Source organism: Rhineura floridana, chromosome 4 (genome assembly GCF_030035675.1).
Source record: "Rhineura floridana isolate rRhiFlo1 chromosome 4, rRhiFlo1.hap2, whole genome shotgun sequence".
NCBI classification, from domain to species: Eukaryota; Metazoa; Chordata; class Lepidosauria; order Squamata; family Rhineuridae; genus Rhineura; species Rhineura floridana.
In genome coordinates, this window is record NC_084483.1 from 121,839,144 (window position 1) to 121,859,687 (window position 20,544).

A 20,544-nucleotide genomic window follows, 5' to 3' on the forward strand; every position below is an offset into this window, starting at 1 on the left:
TCAGAAACTACAGCTAGTGCAAAACACAGCTGCTAGACTGCTGACGAGGACTAGGCGGTCCGCACATATAACGCCTGCTCTGGCTCGTTTGCACTGGCTACCTATCCGTTTCCGGGCTAAATTCAAAGTGCTAGTTTTGACTTATAAAGCCTTACATGGCGCGGGACCACAATACCTAGCGGAACACCTCTCCCGATATGAACCTACCCGTTCACTACGTTCAACATCTAAGGCCCTCCTCCGAGTTCCGACTCACAGAGAAGCTCGGAGGGTCGTAACAAGATCTAGGGCCTGTTCAGTGGCTGCCCCCGAATTATGGAACAGTCTCCCCGATGAGGTCCGCCTGGCGCCTACACTTTTATCTTTTCGGCGCCAGGTGAAAACCTTTTTATTCTCCCAGGTATTTTAATCTATCTTTTAAGCTTTTAATGTATATTAGGTTGTTTATTGTTTAATATTTATGCTCTACTGTTTTTGTGATTTTATTGTATTTTATCCTATGTTGCGCACCGCCCTGAGAGCCTTCGGGCTGTGGGCGGTATATAAATCGAATTAAATAATAATAAAAAATAAATAAATAAGACCCAGCCGTCTCAGCCAAGACTGGCACAAGTGGAGCCGGTGTGAGGTGGCGTAAGGCCCCAAAAAGGGGTGTGTTGGGGGCATATCGGGACAGGCTGAGGTTAGGGGGCTCAGGCCACAACCAAATTGTGTTTGGAGCGCTCCTGCAGATTCCAATCCAGGCAAAAGTTATGCCTGGAAAAAGGTTGGACTAAGAAAATAATTGCAACAGAAATCAGTGGACAGGGCTTACTCCTGGGTAGGGGTATTTGGGAGAGCAGGCTTTTTCTTTCTGGTCCCTGTGTGCACCTCCTGGCTGAGCCAGTGTTCAGCCGACCCAGAGGCTATTGAACGGCAGTTGGATGTGGCAGAACTTTACACAGGCTTCTTTTGCTCCAGCACTACTTACTCTGGCTTTCCCTGAGTTGGATTGCTCTGTTAGATTCATAAATGGGGAAATGGGAATCATTGAGAGGTTTTTCCAAACTGGCATCCAGTTATAAAGCTTCATTTGGCCCATTGCTTTATTAAGCCTGATAATGCATCCGCTAAACTGTAGGTATCTTACTGGATTGTTTATTGTACTAATTGCTTTCAGATGGAATTGGTGGATTAAATGCATTAAATGAAGAAATATATTTTGTATTTGTGCACTATGCTTAGAGTTGATAAATACTTTTGTTGTCCTGTAGATTGGAGATTATGGTCCAATGTGGGTATATCCTACCTCTACATTTGACTGTGTTGTGGCTGATCCAAAAAAAGGTTCTAAAATGTATGGTCTGAAGAGCTACATTGAATATCAGCTTACATGTACAGTAAGTGCGTACCAGAGGCGTTTTATCAGGTGACATCTCAAAATGTCCCAATTACTTTTATAGTTTTATCTAATATTTGCAGTTAAATAACCCTGGCTTACTCAAACATTGTAGTAAATATATTTTGAAAGTCATAAGCAAAAGTGTTTTGTCTGCCTGTTTTACAGAACACTAATCGATCTGTCAACCACAGATATAAACACTTTGACTGGTTATATGAGCGTCTGTTGATTAAGTTTGGAACAGCCATTCCAATTCCATCTCTTCCAGACAAACAAGTGACAGGTAACTTTCTCAAAACTGATTGTTCTTGAAATAGGTAGTTTTCTCACTCTCTGATTAGGATTGTTGTTTTTCGGAAAGATAATGTTACCGTAAGATAATCACTCTGAAAGTGAGGACTTCTCAGCTTAAATCTGACAATACACCCTTAAAGCTTATAAGAAAAGTGGAGAAATAAAAATGGAGAGTGAGGAAACACATATGCTCATGGGGTCTGAACTGGCAGTGACTGACGAGGCCTTGGAGTCATACTGGATAGCTCAATGAAGATGTCGATCCAGTGTGCAGCAGCTGTGAAAAAGTCAAATTCCATGCTAGGGATCATTAGGAAAGATATTGAAAATAAAACTCTCGCTATCATAATGCCATTGTAAATATATATAGTGTGGATGCATTTGGAATAATGTGTACAGTTCTGGTCACCTCGCCTCAAAAAGGATATTGTTAGAGCTGGAAAAGGTTCAGAAAAGGGCAACCAAATTAATCAATGGGATGGAGCAACTCCCCTGTGAAGAAGGGTTGCAGTTGAGACTTTTTAGTTTGGAGGTGACATGATAGAAGTGCATAAAATTATACATGGAGAAAATGGATAGAGAATTTTTTTTCTTCCTCTCCCATAACATTAGAACTCACGGACATTCAGCAAAGCTGAATGTTGGAAGATTCAGGACAGACAAAATAAAGTACTTCTTCACACTTTGCATAGTTGAACTATGGAAATCGTTCCCATAAGAGGCAGTGATGGCGACCAACTTAGATGGCTTTAAAAGAATATTAGCAAAATTCATGGAGGATAATAAGGCTGTCGATGGCTGCAAGCCATGATGGCTGTGCTCTGCCACCATAGCCAGTATGCTTCTGAAAACTAGTTGCTGGAAGCCGCAGGAGGGGAGAATGCACTTGCAGTCAGGTCCTGATTGTGGGCTTCCCATGTACATCTGGTTGGTCACTGTGAGAACAGGATGCTGGACTAGATGGGCCACTAACCTGATCCAGCAGGCTCTTCTTATGTTCTTAACAAAGCAATTGAGAACAGAGCGTGCTGTTGCTGTAAAACCCTGCACAGTGCTAATTTTCAGTCTATCTGGAAAAAAGTGCGTTTTAATATTTTGTTTATACAGCACTTGACGGTTTTAAGATTTGGTCTGTACATTCACGATGTGCTTAATTGGGCTATTTTGAAATATTACCAAAGGTGTCCAGTTTCATAAAGCATAACATAAGATAAACGAATACAGCATGTGATGTCTGAGTGCTATGTTGTGGGAATCATAGATTGTTTTGCAGGGCAGCTTACCACTTGTGTTGTAATTAATTGGTATTTCTTTCCATCTGACTTCCTCTCCCCCCTCAAGCATGATCTTTTAAACAGGTATCTTAAAGACAGCCAATAATAAAGAATTGGGTACTCAGCCAGACCTATAGCATTGTGTAGTGCTGAAAATGCAAGCAGCATATTGCAAGAGAAGTCATTTGAGTATTGATGCATGTACTAGAATGATTGCTAAGGAAATGAAAAACTAAGGAAGTGATTAACTTTTTCCTTAGCTAGCTTCAAGCTTAGGATTCCACCTGTACTTTTTAAAAGTGTGTGCATGAGTTTCAGAGAAAGCTGTAGCGGATCAACACGTTGGGAATCAAGCAATTGGGATTATTAAAATTTAGAGAATTGTTTCTCATTTATTGATTATTATGAGAATGAAGGAAACTTTAATTTCTAATGAGTGCTTATTTCTGTGGTGACATGGAAAATCAGTATGCTCGTTAGCATTTTCAGCTCAGATGCACTGTTCTTTCGGAGGCATGTTTTCAGTGTTAAATGTTGGTAATTAGCATATGAAAATGAGAGATTTGTTGCTGCCTTATATTTTATTGTGGTGTTCCTCACATTATCAATTGTCGCCCAAAGCAATAAAATCAATTAAAACAGTTGTTGAGACGTAACAATTTCAAACAGCCCTAACCACCCTGGGCTCCTTTGAGAGGAAGGGTGGGATATAAATTTAACAATAAATAAATAAATAAATAGTAAGTTAGAAAATGCAACAATAAAATATCAGATACAAAGATTAAAATACTAGCCCTCCACCAGTTGGAAAAGTCTGCAAGGTTAATAACCCTCTAAAATAACTGTCTCCCATCTTCTAAGGTTAAAAACAGAAGATGGATAGATGGACTTCCTTCGGTAGAGAATTCTGTAGCTTGATCACCACCATTACCAAGAATGCCTTAGATCAGTGGTAGCCTCCAAACGTTGTTGTAATGTCCCTCTTGTCAAGAGTTTGGCCACTGCATTTTCTGAACAGTCTTCAAAGATATCCCCGTTGAGCATACTATAGTCGTTCCGTGTAGATTATACCAAAACATAATAGCCAGATCTCAGTCGTCAAGAGGAAGATGCAACTATTGGATCACACCAAGCTAGAAAAAGGCAGTCCAGCCATTGCTGCTGTATGAGACTTGAGTGGTAAATCTAGATCCAGAAGCATCCCCAACCTGCAGGCCTTTCTCCTTCATAGAGAGTGCAACAGCATCCAGAATGGATCATATACCTGCTGCTTGTAGTCTTATATGGACTGGCCTTCAGTTTGTTGCTTTCATCTAGCCCTTTACTGCAGGGGTCACCAACTTTTGGAATTTGAGTCAATCCTGTGGGTGTGACCCCCTCTGGTCAGTCTTCTTCAGTCCCTCTCCCAAGAGACAGAAAAGAGAGCATGCACACAATTTTCCATGGGGTCTAGGTAAAAGCTGGACCCAGTAGATTGGTGCAGGGGCTTTTAGAGTACCATTACACCCATGGGTACTACTTTGGCAACCCCTTCTTTACTGGCCCCCCTAGACAAAGACTTTGCTGCCTCACCCTGACATAAGGAGATAGTGTGAGTGAATTTTTAGCATAACATTGGGTACAGATGATTTAAATAGGACCTCCACCCTTGCAAATGTCAGTGACTACTGGGATTGCAGTGGATTATATTACTACTGTTCTTCTGCTACTACTGTCTTTCTGTCATTGACAATAGCTTTTCTTTTCCTGGCCTTCCATACTTACCACTTTCTAAAAAAAGCCACCCAAAAACCTACCACCATTGTTCAAAGGGAAATTAAATGTTCCCAATCCAAGTGGACGTTCTATCTTAAGCTGAAGTTCATCTTAAGTTTAATAGACAAATGAGTTTGCTATAATAAATTAAGATGTCGAATTTGTAAATTGACCAACTGTAGTTTGAGCAAAACCTAAAAAATTAATCCTATACCCCTCTGTATAGAGATTTGGTAGAGATGCCCTCTTCACAGTCCCATATCTGCCTAGTATGTGACGTGTGAGAGGGCACTCTTTATCGTGGCATCCCAATTATGGAATGCCCTCCCCTTGCAAATACTATTGGCAACAACCTTTTTGAGCTTTAGATGCCTTTTGAAGATAATTTATCCTGGCATTTGTTTGAGATCATTTTAAAAGTATTTTCCTCCTTTGTTGAATTGTATATGATTTTCATTTTGTTGCAGGCTTTAGATTGTGTTATGTAATGTTTATAGTGTTGTACCCCATTCTGAGATTATAGTAAAGTGCAGGCTAAAAAGGGTTCAAATAAACTAAAAATTGCATGTTTTGGGTCCAAAAAAGTAAATGTTTCATTAAATGTGAATGGCAATGGCTATCACTAATTGGTCTACAGGGCGTTTTGAGGAAGAATTCATCAAAATGCGGATGGAGAGGCTACAAGCGTGGATGACCAGGATGTGTCGTCATCCGGTTATTTCAGAAAGTGAAGTTTTTCAGCAGTTCCTTAGCTTCCGTGATGAAAAGGTATTGCATTCAATTTTTTAAAAAAAACTTTGCTTTGGGACAAATCTTTCTAGACAGTGCCATTAGATACACATCTCCAAAAGTAGTAGCAACTACTCTCTGGTTTGACATACCTTGGAAGCTTTTGGTGTTTTCCGTAAAATGGGATAAAATGAACATTTTTCCTTCTACAACACAGCTTTCTGAAGGCAGATGGGAGTGTGGCTTCCTGTAGAAGCACTTTTCCGTGAACACTAGTATTTTCCTAGCTGTGTTTTGGTAAAGATATTGCCTAACTTCGTTTAGGTCTAAAGGACTGGTGGATAGCAAGTGCTAAGCAATAGTATATATGTATAACTAAAACAACAAACTGACATAGCTACACTTCTGGAAAATGTATGACTAAGTCGGGAATAAATATTCTGGGCTAAGTCATCATGCAGAGCCTTTTCCCATGCATGGTCAGGACTTGCACTGTTGCTGCAGTGGTTTTGACACTCTCCTCTTTCAAATAGCAACCGTCTAAGCTACATCAAAAAACATTGTGAAATGTCCCAAGTTTAAAAAGCAGATGAACTTTCTACCTGAAAAATAAGTTGAAAACCATTCCATACCTGTGAAGTCACATGGCTGTCTGGATCATGGCTTCATTTGTACTTCATTATCACGTTTCACACCACTTTTGAACTGAGGATTGGAAGCAATCTGAAAATCTATTGGGGCCCCCTGCCCTGCACAAGAAGAGCATGAGAGCAGGCAAAAGTGCCTATGTGGGAAAAGACTGTTCAATATGTCACTGCAGGAATTCCCTCCCTTTGAATATTAGGCAGGTGCCATCTCTGCTATCTTTTCGGCGCCTTTTGAAGACTTTCCTCTTTCAACAAGCCTTTTAGATTGAGACCTATCCGAGTCTGTGTCTGTGTTAGAATTGCTTAATATGTTTTTAATAATGTTTTTAACACTTTTTTAAAGTTGTTTTTTTAAAATGTTTTTAACGCTGTTTTGTTTTAATGTATTTTAAGATCTGTTTTTATGATGTTTTAAAGCGTTTTTAGTGCTTTGTTTGCCACCCTGGGCTCCTGCTGGGAGGAAGGGTGGGATACAAATAAAATAAATAAATAAGAGAGTGTTTCACATTGCCACACTTGATCTTATCCCTAGGAATGGAAAACTGGTAAAAGGAAGGCAGAAAAAGATGAGATTGTGGGCGTTATGGTATTTTCTACTATGGAACCAGAAGCTCCTGACTTGGATATGATAGAAATGTAAGGTGTTGGGTTCTTCCTCTTCATATGCTGTTACAAAACTGCTGTTGCCTGATAAAGAAGCTGCAAATGTGTTTTTTTAGCATATTTAATAGTGCATGGATAAGTAACTTGAGTAGCATCCAAAACCTCCTGCGGTGTTAGTGAAGTGCATATAAACATTATGGACTTGTATGCTAGCAAACTAGTTTGAAAGTACTTCAGTAGTCTTATTTTAAATATTGGAACTCTGCACAAATACAAGGGCTAGCACAAGCATAACATGGATGGCCTCTTTTCACAAATGCCACATTGAGAATAATTTCTGTGGGCCAATGCATATGTAATGGTACTTGTGCTTATCCATTGATAAAAGAATAGGAGTGGACTGGAATCGCATGCTATCTGGCCCAGGCCCTCCCTCTTGCACAGATTCTTTCCACTGACCTTAAGTATGGTTAAAGGTTGTATGAGCAAACCATGCTGAAGTGATTGGAAGTAGAATACGGCTTTGGGTGATTTTTCACTCCCAATCCTTGTTCTTTCATGTGAAGTCCCCCTGCCCTTCCCACACTGGCCTTGATCCATGATTAAGCATTATGTTGGCACTGAAATTAACCATGGTTGATGCTGATTAATTCATGTAGAGCACTGTCAGACCATAGCTTAATGACATTGCACTTAACCACAAGGTCAGCAGAATTCTGACAAGGGAGGGGCTGGGGAAGGTAACCATAGTTAAAAGAATGACAGCATTGAGGTTGCCCTGGCCCAAGGACATAAAACAGTTCATCATGTTCTTTCTGTGCATTTCCCCCCTTAATCATAGTTAGAAACCACTTGTTTTGTTACTTTGAATTGATGCTTATTACCGTTAATCAAAATTTGATACTTTATATTATTAAGAAATTATTCATAATAAGCCAAAAGGTTGACATCACTGTTTCATGAAATATACCTAGTAAATTAAAAGGGAAAAATCTGTATATGTGTTCATTATTTTTGAAAATAAATGCAGATATTGCAAAACAAAACACTTAAATGTTTTTATCTTGAGATTCTGATTGTAGTTGAGAAACCAGTTAAACCTAGTTTTTGGGTTGCCGTTGTGTTGTGGTGTTAAAAGTTGGCCTCAATTGTTCTTACAGTTTTTTATTCCATGGTTCAGAGAAGGAGATACTACAGTAGGGCCCCGCTTTACGGGGCTTTGCTAATGCGATGGTCTCAATTAGACGCAATTAGACTAAAGCCCCACTCATACGGCGCTTGTTCCTCTTTTATGGTGGGTTTCGGGCATCGGGCGCCGTTCTATTCAATGAGTTCCGCTTTTCAGTGGTTTTCACTTTTCGGCGGGGGTCCAGAACGTAACCCGCCGTATGAGTGGGGCCCTACTGTATAAGGTTGCATTTATTTATTTATTATTTACGACATTTATATCCTGCCCTTCCTTCTAGTAGGAGCCCAGGGCGGCAAGTTAAATGTAGTTTTAACTTTGTAAAAAGATAATAAATTATACAGGGGAAGAAGAGTGCAAGTTTATGGCCTACTGGTCAATGTGCAAAAGACCCATTCAGTAAAAATTGTTCCCCATAGCAAATGAGGAAAATACTGGGCTTAATTCAGTTCTTTAATTATACAGCGAACAGAAATGTGATGCAGTTGGCAGGTTCACTAAAGCCATGGATGATGGCGTTAAGGAGTTGCTGACAGTGGGCCATGAACACTGGAAACGTTGTACAGGACGTAAGTGTTGGATATGTATTTAATTTGATAAAACCTGTCATTACTTGACCAATTATGTTTTTATATATTTATACAATGTGTAACTTGGCTTTTATTTAGTGATAATGTAGAACTACTAGCACAATGTTCATGAAATGAATATAATCAAGTACATATAAATTATGCCATCCATAAAAGTGAATGGGTGCTTTTCTCATAAACACTTGAAAGCTCTGGTTCTGGCAGGCTTCCCTTTTGGAGGCAGTTCCATAACTAATACATTATTCTTTTTAAAATATGTTTCTTGTTTTTAAAAGATGTTTGAATAAGTTATCGAGATCTGAAACTACTACAGATTCAGTGTTTAAAGAACACATATGGAATAATTTTTCCCTATGTGTGATTGTGTGTTTATTTAATGTAGGCAACTTTTATCTACAGAATTCTTGTAGAAAAGAGAGTAAATATTTTAGAATGTTGTTTTGAGAACATAAAAAATACTGCCTATAAAGATCGCAGTAGAGTAAGCATAATCATTTAATTTAGTGGAGTTGAATTCACAGATCATGCCAATTTTCCAAATTCATTTAGTTGAGTTTTGGAAACTGGTTATAGTTCATATAACTGGTTTAGATATGCAGTGTGGCCATTTACATCCATGCTTTATGAGCCTTCTAAGTAGGTTTTTTTTAAAATCCTTTTCATTCTCTTGAAATGCACCGTCTATGTGTGTCTGGTGAAAAGTCCAGGCTATTTAACTCATCTGCATGAAGGTGCTGTTTGAAAAGCTGTCATGTAAATGCTCTCCTGCAGTTTAGCCCCAGACTGCCCATAAACCTCTCTGATATAAGACTTACAAGGCTTAGCCAGTGGCAGACAAACACAGGAACATAAGAAGCTGCCTTATACCGAGGCAGACCACTGGTCCACCTACCTCAGTATTGTTATATTCACTGGCAGCAGTTCTCCAGGATTTCAGAGAGGGAGTCTCTCCTAGTTCTACCTGGAGATGCTGAGGATTGAACCTGGCACCTTCTCCATGTAAAGCAGATGCTCTACCAATGAGCTGTGGGCCTCCTATTCCTTGTATCTGCATTAGGTCTTGATGCTACAGTGGATACTACAAGCCAGGGCCAAGCAACTGAATCACCTGTACACCCGCTGATCAAAGTGAATGAACTAATGGCACCAAGAGGACAGGGCAAGTAGTGGGGATCAAGCCAGAGGATGTGAAATAAAACTGAGGAGGGAGGTGGAGAATACAAGAACTATCAGAAACAAGGTTTGAGAATTAGGTTTCTTTAGGTAGTATCTTTTATTCAGCTATTTACTGGGCTGATTAATCCATAATGCAAAACTAGCTACATGAATGAATCTCAGCAGTCCCAAGTGTGAAGCATTGCGCTTGTGCACTAGCCCTTTCCTTCTCCCCTCCTCCTGAGTGAACCAGGAATTCTGGCAGCAACAGTGGTTCATTCAACAAGCCAGCTTCAAACCAAGCTGATTGATTTAACTAACCATTGTTAGTAAATTGGGATCCCTGATGTGCACATAATGCTAAACTAAGATTATTTGAAACTGAAAGAAAACTCAGCAGAAGTCATCCACCCTGCTGCATGGGGGAGGAGAGGGCAAGTGTAGGAGCTCAGTGCTTCATTTGGGCTTGTTGAAGCTCATCGACATAACCCTAAATCATTGTTTAGGCATTAAAATTTAGCTCTACCTGTGAACAAGCTCTTTGCTGGCTTTACTGGATTATATCTTGAATCCTTTTTTTTTTCTTTCAGCATTGCCCAAGGAATATCAGAAAATAGGAAAAGCTTTACAGGGTTTAGCTCTGGTTTTCGGTACCAGTGGCTATCAAGGTATTTTTGTTCTAGCTCTGTTCTGGTTTTGCTTTTAAAATAACTTTCACCTGTTTCCAGTATTTGGGCTGCATTGATTGGATAAGATCAGAATAAATATTTTGGTTATTTTATTGACTTAACTGCCTTCAGTTGGTTGGTAAGCTGAAGATAAGAACAGCACTGCTGGATCAGGCTAATGGCTTGTCTCGTCTAGCTTCTCTTCTCAGTAGCCAAGCAAGACCCGAGTCCAACAGCACTTACCCTGTCATGCCTCTATTTGTAAGGATTAGATGTTAGGATTAAATATTTGTTGTAACATGACTTGTTCTAATTTCTCTGTTTGCAGAGGCTGTTCACTATGAATTCTCCTTAAGGGATCAAAATATTGTGGCTTATAGTAAACAAAAACTGGGTGAATTAAACTACATGCAACCCCTGCTCTTTTGCCTTGATACTTAATATGCCAAACAAAACCGCAACCTTCCTGTTTGTGTTCAGCAGAAACATTTGAACATCTGCAGCTAGGAAAAGAAACTAAAAATTTAAAGAAGCTAGAGTTTTATTTTGTTATGCTAGTTTTGGCCGTGATTTTGCTACCTTCAAAGTTACAGGTACAGCATAAGCCAATCCATGAGGAAAAATAATTTGACTTTAATTATTTTTGTATCTTCACATTCCAAGCTACTTTTAAGTAAGTTTTTGTATTAAGTATTGATTTTGCATAAATATTCATAAACTTTTCTACCATTATATAGAGATCATTACATGTACCAACAAACACTATTTTAAAATTTAAATGTTACTAGGGAAACATGTTTGTAATTTTTTTGTTTGAGCTATTCATTTTGAGTTGATTGAAAATCTGTTGTGTAACTATTTGTTTTTAGGAGAATCTGACCTCAATGACGCAATAACAGAAGCAGGAAAAACATATGAAGAAATTGCCAGTCTTGTGGCAGAACAGGTCTGTCTGTCTAATTATATAATATTTTTGTAAGCCATGAACCCGACATGCTGCAGTTCGCTTGGCCGTAGACCTTTAATGCAGCGCACTACAATGTGGCCCAGCATGCTGGGCCCAAGGTCGGGGAGGAAGGCAAGTGGATGGTAGTTGCTGGCTCAGCTGTGCTGGGCTCAAGGCTGGAGGAGGAAACGTGGTGAGCAAGCATCTGGCTTGGGCCACCTGCAGATCCGCTTTATGGGAGGCCTTCCTCCAGGCTGTGGTAAAGGGAGGAAGGAGGTTGGTCGAGACTGACCTGGGAAGGGGGAGGTACCTTGGTGACCTGGGGAGGGTTGGTGCACAAAGTGTACAGGGGCAGGCCCCTAGTATGTTACAATATTACAATGGGGAAAGTCTGTAGGTGAGTTCCAATGCATCACAAGTGGGTGTCCGCTTGGACAGTGGGGTTCTCCTTCTGGAGCAGATGGGGGCAGAGAAGAGAAACCGGAAGTCGTGATTTAAATGATTATAAAGGTGTTAAGAATTTAGGAAGAGCTGATGATTAAAATCTACCACTTTGTTCCTGTGATGACTTATACATATAAAGAAGCAGGTTTTTGTTTGCATATCTGAAACTCGGTGGGAAATTATGTGCGGAACTGGAAGCTGCACATACAGTTCCTAGATTGCTAGTCCTTTAAAGTAGAGGGAGCAGGGCCTACATTCAGCCATATACACAAATCACAGGACTCTGTGTGGATCATTTTAAAGGGCTATGTGCACATAACCTTGACTTCTCTTCATGTACTCTGTTGTATCAAAGCCTATTTGAAAGTTTTGGGTAAACATAGTGACTTTTAAAATTGATTTTATATTTGAAATTATTGTGTATATATGATTTGTTTTATACTTTTTTAAATAATACCCCACTTAGTATAATAAAAAGCTTTAAGCAGTTTACATAAAAGCAATACAAATTCAATAAATGTTTTGTTTTAAATTGATTTATTCATCTAAAATTTCATAAAAACAAGATTAAATATGATATATCACAAATAAAACTGAACACTACAGAACAGAAAATTAAGAATTAGAGTTGTGTAAAAAGAACTTGGGGAAACGGAAGTTTTTTTTAAAAAGGCCATCACTCTCAGCGCATCACAAATTACCTCGGTAAGGGCATTCCAGAGGGTGGGGGCTATCACCAACACTCCTCATAAAATAAATTCCCTGGGCATTGTCATGTATTGCATTATATAGGTTTTGGAAGAAGTGGGATAGATCTAAAATAAAACATGGAGTAGATATTTTAGCTGAGAAACATTCCGTGATAAAACCTCTCTCTCTCACACACATACATCGTTGCATGGAGTGCCACAACAATATACTTCAAGGAATAGTATTTTTGAAGTAGCAATTTCTTACATGCTGTTGTTGTTATATGCCTTCAAGTCGATTATGACTTATGGCGACCCTATGAATCAGTGACCTCCAAGAGCATCTGTCATGAACCACTCTGTTCAGATCTTGTAAGTTCAGGTCTGTGGCTTCCTTTATGGAATCAATCCATCTCTGGTTTGGTCTTCCACTCCCTTCTGTTTTTCCCAGTATTATTGTCTTTTATAGTGAATCTTGTCTTCTCATTAAGTGTCCAAAGTATGGTAGCCTCAGCTTCATCATTTTAGCTTCTAGTGACAGTTCTGCTTTAATTTGTTCTAACACCCAATTATTTGTCTTATTCGCCGTCCATGGTATCCACAAAGCTCTCCTCCAACACCACATTTCAAATGAGTTGATTTTTCTATTACCCCCTTTTTTTCGCTGTCCAACTTTCACATCCATACATAGAGATCGGGAATACCATGGTCTGAATGATCCTGACTTTGGTGTTCAGTGATACATCTTTACATTTGAGGACCTTTTCTAGTTCTCTCACAGCTGCCCTCCCCAGTCCTAGCCTTCTTCTGATTTCTTAACTATTGTCTCCATTTTGGTTAATGATTGTGCCGAGGTATTGATAATCCTTGACAAGTTCAATGTCCTTATTGTCAACTGTAAAGTTGCATAAATCTTCTGTTGTCATTACTTTAGTCTTTTTGATGTTCAGCTGTAGTCCTGCTTTTGTGCTTTCCTCTTGAACTTTCATCAGCATTCGTTTCAAATCATTATTGTTTTCTGCTAATAGTATGGTATCGTCTGCATATGTTAAATTATTGATATTCCTCCAATTTTCACACCTCCTTCATCTTGGTCCAATCCTGCTTTCCGTATGATATATTCTGCGTATAGATTAAACAAATAGGGTGATAAAATACACCCCTGTCTCACACCCTTTCCGATGGGGAACCAATCAGTTTCTCCATATTCTGTCCTTACAGTGGCCTCTTGTCCAGAGTATAGGTTGTGCATCAGAACAATCAGATGCTGTGGCACCTCCATTTCTTTTAAAGCATTCCATAGTTTTTCATGATCTACACAGTCAAAGGCTTTGCTGTAATCTATAAAGCACAGGGTGATTCCTTGGTCCGTTTCATTCTCCAACGTATGTTTGCGATATGATATCTGGTGCCTCTTCCCTTTCTAAATCCATCTTGGACATCTGGCATTTCTCGCTCCATATATGGTAAGAGCCTTTGTTGTAGAATCTTGAGCATTACTTTACTTGCATGGGATATTAAGGCAATAGTTTGATAATTACTGCATTCCCTGGGATCCCCTTTCTTTGGAATTGGGATGTAAATTGAACGCTTCCAGTCTGTGGGCCATTGTTTAGTTTTCCATATTTCTTGACAGATTTTTGTCAAAATTTGGACAGATTCAGTCTCAGTAGCTTGTAGCAACTAATAGTGTGCCATCTGTTTCTGGTGATTTGTTTCTTCTAAGTATTTTGAGAGCAGCTTTCACTTCACATTCTAAAATTTCTGGTTCTTCATCATAAGTTCCTCCATGAATGAATCTGTCATCCTTGCACCTCTTTTATGGAGTTCTTCAGTTCTTTCATAAGTACCCATTTATATTTTGCAACAGAGATATCATTTTTGAGTGCTGAAAATTTTATGGTATCTTCCCCCTCCCCCCATGTAATCTTCTGATTTTCAGTTTAGATGGAGAGCTAGCAAGATATTTTGTTATGAAGTTAATTACAGGATTTTTTCTTTATCAGCCAAAGCAGGATCTTCATTTTCTGATGGAAACCAATCATGAATACAAAGGATTTCTTGGTTGCTTCCCGGATATCATAGGTGCTCACAAGGTAAGGTGCCTTTTTCACTATTGCTTTCTAAGAGATAGAGACTAGTTATTTTGGTGAAAGTTCTGTAAACTCTTAGTCTAAAATGTTTTGCTTCAAAATCAATTTAGAACTTATTGTGACAAGGTGAACTGTGATGCAGGTTTTTACATAAATGGAAACCAAGGAGCTTGATGATGCTTTATCAGATTGTTTCTTTGAACTTGGTGGCTACTGCCAAAGACAATTCTTCCCAATGAATTCATTCTCAAGTAACATCCTTGAATACACTGGACAATATTGAGCATTGTGATCTGTCATAATACTTGGTCAGTTGTTAATGTAACAAAGAAACAGAAAAAAATAATAAAGAAACTGAAAACAGAAAAAAAACTTCTGCATACAGAGGTAGCTCATCACAACACAGAAGTAGTGTGCATTGCAACTTCTATTTTTCTAGAGCCTGCAGCATACCCCCATGATTGTGTGAACTGGTCCAGAGAAATATACTAAATACCTGCCATCTCCAAAGATGGAGAATTATATTTTTGTATGTTCGTTGGTGTTCTTACTTTCCTTCTTTCCTGCGTTACTAATGTTTCTACAGAGAATCTAGCCTTAATTTCAAAGCCTTTTTATTGGTCAATGTCATATGATGTTGAAGACAGCCTTTCGTATTTGAAATTGTTGGTTATGGTGTATTTCTATTTTGAGTGCATTAACAGTTGAATCTGAAACTGCAGTTTGATGTAAAATCAGACTGATTACAATACGTTGCTACTTCAGCAATGACTCTAGCTCAGTGATTTCCAACCTGGGGGCCACGGCCCCCAAGGGGGTCGCAAACCAGTAAAAAGGGGGCCGCAAACAAGAGTGTAGACTGCAGAGGAAATGCCGCTGCTGTCGTCACCGCAAGTACGGAGGTGGGGAGGACAGAGCCTGCCTGCCTGCCTACCTAGCCATGACAGCACCACCGTGAGTGCTGAACAGAGGGGGAGGGGATGGGGACGGGAGGCTGGGGCTGCTTCTCCCCCACGTCCGCTGATTTAGTGAAAGGTGCTAGGAGATGCCCTGTTCCACTTACAGACCTTCAATCAGAGTGGCTGTTAAACCAGTCTGGCCACTGTCTCAACTGAAATCAAAGTCTGGTGTGGGTGTGGCCCCCTGGTTAGGCAAGCCCAGCAGCTGAGTCTGGCTTTTAGAACTCTGACAGTTGGTTCTTACTGAGCATGCCCCGCGTTATCATAGGGTTCCAGCTAAAATTTCTTAAATTAAGTAAAAATCAGCCAGGCATTTTTTTTAACTTTTAAACTGCAGAAGATGAAGGTCAGAGTATTGGACGAGGTCAGTATTAGGATTACAGGTACTCTGTGAACATGGCTGATTTTTAATGCATTTCAACAGATTATGAGAACTCTCAGAGAAAAAAGTCCAAAAGGGCTCTGGGTTTCTTCTCTCTCTTTTTAGACTTTGAACTCTCTATTATCTCTTGACTGTTTTGTGCATTGCCATGAAAATTGAGAGGGTTGTTAAGCGTTTCTGAGTTCAGGACTATATGTTTCGTAAGGTTTTGTTTTGAAATGAGCTTATGGGAAGCATCAGAATGGCATGGGGGGTATTTTCAATTTAACATTGCAGAATGTGAAAAATTCATGCTGACTATAGTATACAACCACTCTCGTGGCTGAGGTATGTGGTGTTTGATCCCAGCGTGCAACAAAATACTTTGGCCTCCTCGTTCCTGGCTTTTGAGGGACACAGGGACATAAATTTTAGGACGTAGAATCAGTAATTGTAAATACAATACAAGTTAATTAAATATGAAATGCTCTTTCAGTGATGCTTCATGTGGATGTTTTGTCTTAACAGGGAGCAATAGAAAAAGTGAAAGAAAGTGATAAACTAGTTGCTACCAGCAAAATTACCCCACAGGATAAACAAAACATGCTGAAGCGTGTAAGCACCATGTCATTTGCACTACAAGGTAAAGTGCACTTAGCATTCAGTAGCGTGGTTTCTTCTGTTAATTGGGAATGAGGAGAAAGGAAAATGGTGAAAGGAAATGGTAAAATCAATTTTGGGCACTTTATGAATAAATAAATGATGTTGGTATGGCTTTGGTGGTGGTGGGGTGTTCCCCAGCTTTCTGAACAAGTTGTAGGCTTCTGTCTTGTGTGTATGTCCCACTAAAGTTGGAAGGGAGCTATTTTCACTTCCTTTCCAGAATAATATCAGAAAGAAGCCTTTTGCATGCTTTTTTGAGAACAGCAGCATCAAACCCCATGGGTCAGGCTTCTGGGTAGACCCTGATTGGGGATTGTAATCTTATGTGACCTTAGTGTGATAGCCAGTCTTTATTCTAGTTTATTTAAACCAAAACACTTCTGTCTCAGAGTCTGCCTGTCATTGACAACCACTGTTGGCATGCCTTCAACAGAAAAAAGGTTGTACACCCCTCACTACAGTAAAGTGTGAATCTGGCCTTTTGCTTGGATTGCAAAATTAGTAAAATTGTTTCATTTTTTGGTGTCAAGACTTTAATATGTGACCTGGCTTTGATTTTGCAGCTGAGATGAATCACTTTCACAGTAACCGGATTTATGATTACAATAGTGTGATGCGCTTATACCTGGAGCAACAAGCACAGTTCTATGAAACGGTAAGTTGCAGTGTGTCTTCAGTATGCTTTCTCTCTCTCTCTCTCTCTCTCTCTCTCTCTCTCTCTCTGTTGGCTGTGCCTTTGCTTATTCTTCTAAAATGAATTGTTTTAATTATAAATCTTTGTGCTTAGATTTGATATCATGTGCTTGAAATATTACCTTACAAATGAACAGTGGATTGTTTACTTTAATTACAGTTATTTCAGAAACCACCTACAGTGAATAAATTTATTTTTAAAATGTAGGTTTATGAAGCAATAGTTCTTTCATCTCATCATTAGAAATTGCTGCTTGGCACTGCTGATTCTTCCAGTACCACACACTTTGCATGACAAGACTATGCAGCTGCCACTTACTTTTTGGCTGGGATTCACAATGAGTTGTATTTGGCAGTTCATTAGCAATTCTTTTCATCCCTTTCAGAGAAGGGATAAAGATTAAGCTGTGTGCAGTTATTCTACTTAATTCTAATTTCATCCCTTCTATACCTTGGAAAGTCAGCACATGTATCTGGTGTGCGTGCGTGCACGCGCCATCTTCTCTCCATCCTAAAAGTGTCTTAAGCATTTATTTATGCATTATTTGTACTGTCCTTTACCAAATGATCCCAGGGCAGGTTCCAAAAATGACACAATTAAAATAAGTACAATTTACATTAAAATCATAAAATAAACTCACAAAACAATAACAAAGTAATAAAACAGCATTGTCAAACAGTAGTACATATTAAAGCAGGAGGAGGGAAGACATCTATTCTACCAGAGACCTGGGGTAAGAGGTACATCTTGACCAGTCGTCATAGCATAAAATGATGGTGTAAGAGGGGAGATAATGCCATATCCGGAACCACCACAGAGGTGGCAGCACTTCCAACAGGATCTTCCCTGTTGATCCTAATAACTTGGTAGGTCCTTCAGACACTTGGGACCCAAGTAAGTTTACTGCTTTATATGTCAGTGTTAACTCTTTAAATTGTGCTTTGTAGCAAGTTGGAACCAGCGTAGATTTTTCAAGGCCAGTGTAATACATTTCTGACTAGAGACATCCACCAGCAGCTGCATTCTGCACTGGTTATGACTTCCAAACTCTGTTCGATGGCAGCACATTTTTATAATCCAGTCTGGAGTTACTAGAGCCTGGCTCATGGTTAGCAAGTTATCCCTGTCTAGGGAGGGCAGGAGCTGGTGAACCAGTCAGAGCTTGAAATGGCTGCTCCTAGCCACTGAAGACATAGGTGGAATATCCCCAAGCTACAAACCTGTTCCTTCTAGAGGAGTGCAATGCCTACTTTCCAAATTCAAGGACCTGCAACACACAGTTCCTCTATCTTCTGGATTGTTTCAATGAATTGGTTCATATGCAGCCCATTACCACCTCCAGGCAGCAGTTGAGCACATGAACTGCCTCTCTTGATTCAGATGGAATTGAGAGATAGAGCTGGGTGTCATCACCATAGTGATGGGCACCTCACTCCAAATCTGCTGAAGACCTCTCCCTATGGCTTCATATAGATGCTAAAGGGCATAGGTGACAGGATCGACATCTGGGGGAACCCACTGTGGCAAGCAGTAGTTCTCCATTGGTGGTAGGGGTAGAACCACTGTAACCCCCTAAACCACTTCAGGAGGACACTGTGGTCAACAGCATCAAAAGCTACTGAGAGGTCCAGGTTTCACTCTCCCTGTCCCTGTTCCGACAAAGGTAATCAACCAGGGTGACTAAGGCAGCTTTGGTGCCATATCCAGGCCTGAAGCCAGATTGAAATGGGTCCAGACAATCTACTTTCTCCAAGCACACTTGAAGAACCCTCTCAAGCACCTTGTTCAAAAAGGGGATATTGGCAACCGGCTGTAGTTGTTTAAAACTTAAAACCAACATTTAAACTGGAAACGAGAAAATGAGAGGAGGTTAAGCAATATTGAGACTAGATGAAAGAACAGTTAGTTTTTAAAAAGTCTCTGCTTGTTTTTATCAGAAATGTTAGCCAATAATATTAGAAGCAGTTTCAGGATCTTGCTCTTCCTCCCACCCCCATAAGTAGCGGATAGGAGGAAAAGGCTTCTGTATTTAACTGTGGTAAACACAGTTTAAAGACCTTATGATGAAATTACCAGCTGAAGCTCAACCTAAGAGAATGTTTATCTAGGAGCAGTTATACACCATACTACTTGGAGGGTATTTATGGCTTGACTAGTATTTGACAGCTCAAAGCTTTATGTGTTTAAATATCTTGTTCCAATGTTCAGTAATTTTGGCTATGTTTGCACATCATGCTAAACTGTGGTTTAGTGCAGGTGAAGGGAACCTTTGATCCTCCAGATGATGCTAAAATACAACTACAGCCCAAGCAAGCATGCCCAATCGCCAGGGATGAGGGGAGTTGTAGTTCAACATCTGGAGGGCTAAAGGTTCTTTACATCTGAGTTGCAGCACACTGTCCCTTCCTTTGGCACAGCTGGGAGGACTATTTTTCTTAAACTCAGTAGCTTGTTGCATCTAAAACAGGGATCTTGCTTTATCAACAACTGTGATTGGTATTGAGAAAAAGCTTAACTTCATCATCTATAGTTGGTAGCCTGTAAATCTCATTTGGGCGAATCAAATTGCAAATACCAACTTATATCCTGTTCAGACTCCAGTTCGGATCTAAAAACAGAAAATGAGATAATGAGCAAATCATTCAAAGCGTCAAAAGTGTGTTTGTGTATGCATCTTTGGGGATAGGTAGGTCTCATCACCAGACATTGATACTACAGGAAGCTCTTTAATGCCTGTCTGCAAATAATTGCCATTTTATTTAATACAAGATAACTGCTCTATCTCGTGCTTTTACCTTTGGGACTAATTAGGCAAATGTGTGTGTTTATAACCTGCCTCTTAAACACACTAAATGCTTTATGAAAATCACCTATATTTTGTTCCTTGTAGAAACTATGGAATTCCCTCTCTACAGAGGTGCCTCTGGCACCTTCAGTATATAGTTTTTGTCATATGATGCTAACCCTGGCCTTTGATACTCGAGATGTATATTTTTTAGGACCCACCCTATGTGTGTGATTTTAATTGGTTTTAAACTGTTTTTAATGTTGTATTTTAAATTATGACCTGCACTTGGACCTTAAGGTGAAGGGTGGGAAATAAATCATATTATTAGTATTAAGAATAAAAATAAACATGCCACTGGTCAAGGCATGTTGATACAGCAGTTACGAGTGCTAGAAAATGCTGTACGTAGAAAGACAAAAACATTTGCTGTCAAATTTAACATTTTTAATGTAATGTGCAGAATAAAATTTACAGTACTATGCAGTTTGTTTCCTTTTCCATATAAGTGGAATAAACTGCTTAAAATTCTCTTTCCCAAGATCTTAGGGATATGAATGAAAACTGGAGAATTCTGAATATGCAGGTATTATGTTTTTCATGTGCTGTATATGCTTGTCTGTTTCAG

General features: G+C 39.5%; 1 protein-coding gene across 3 annotated transcripts in view; it reads left to right on the top strand.

Annotated features, from left to right (window-relative positions):
• SNX9 (sorting nexin 9) overlaps positions 1 to 20,544 on the top strand; it is a 66,662-nt gene that overhangs the window by 44,197 nt on the left and 1,921 nt on the right. For 2 of the 3 annotated variants that reach the window (XM_061624227.1, XM_061624226.1), the window contains 11 exons: positions 1,254 to 1,379; positions 1,547 to 1,664; positions 5,342 to 5,472; positions 6,613 to 6,716; positions 8,335 to 8,438; positions 9,517 to 9,618; positions 10,205 to 10,282; positions 11,152 to 11,228; positions 14,368 to 14,457; positions 16,303 to 16,417; positions 17,001 to 17,092. In XM_061624227.1, the coding sequence (XP_061480211.1) occupies positions 1,254 to 1,379; positions 1,547 to 1,664; positions 5,342 to 5,472; positions 6,613 to 6,716; positions 8,335 to 8,438; positions 9,517 to 9,618; positions 10,205 to 10,282; positions 11,152 to 11,228; positions 14,368 to 14,457; positions 16,303 to 16,417; positions 17,001 to 17,092 (1,137 nt within the window). The remainder of the gene's footprint in view (positions 1 to 1,253; positions 1,380 to 1,546; positions 1,665 to 5,341; positions 5,473 to 6,612; positions 6,717 to 8,334; positions 8,439 to 9,516; positions 9,619 to 10,204; positions 10,283 to 11,151; positions 11,229 to 14,367; positions 14,458 to 16,302; positions 16,418 to 17,000; positions 17,093 to 20,544) is intronic. The other variant, XM_061624228.1, reaches the window with a different exon arrangement.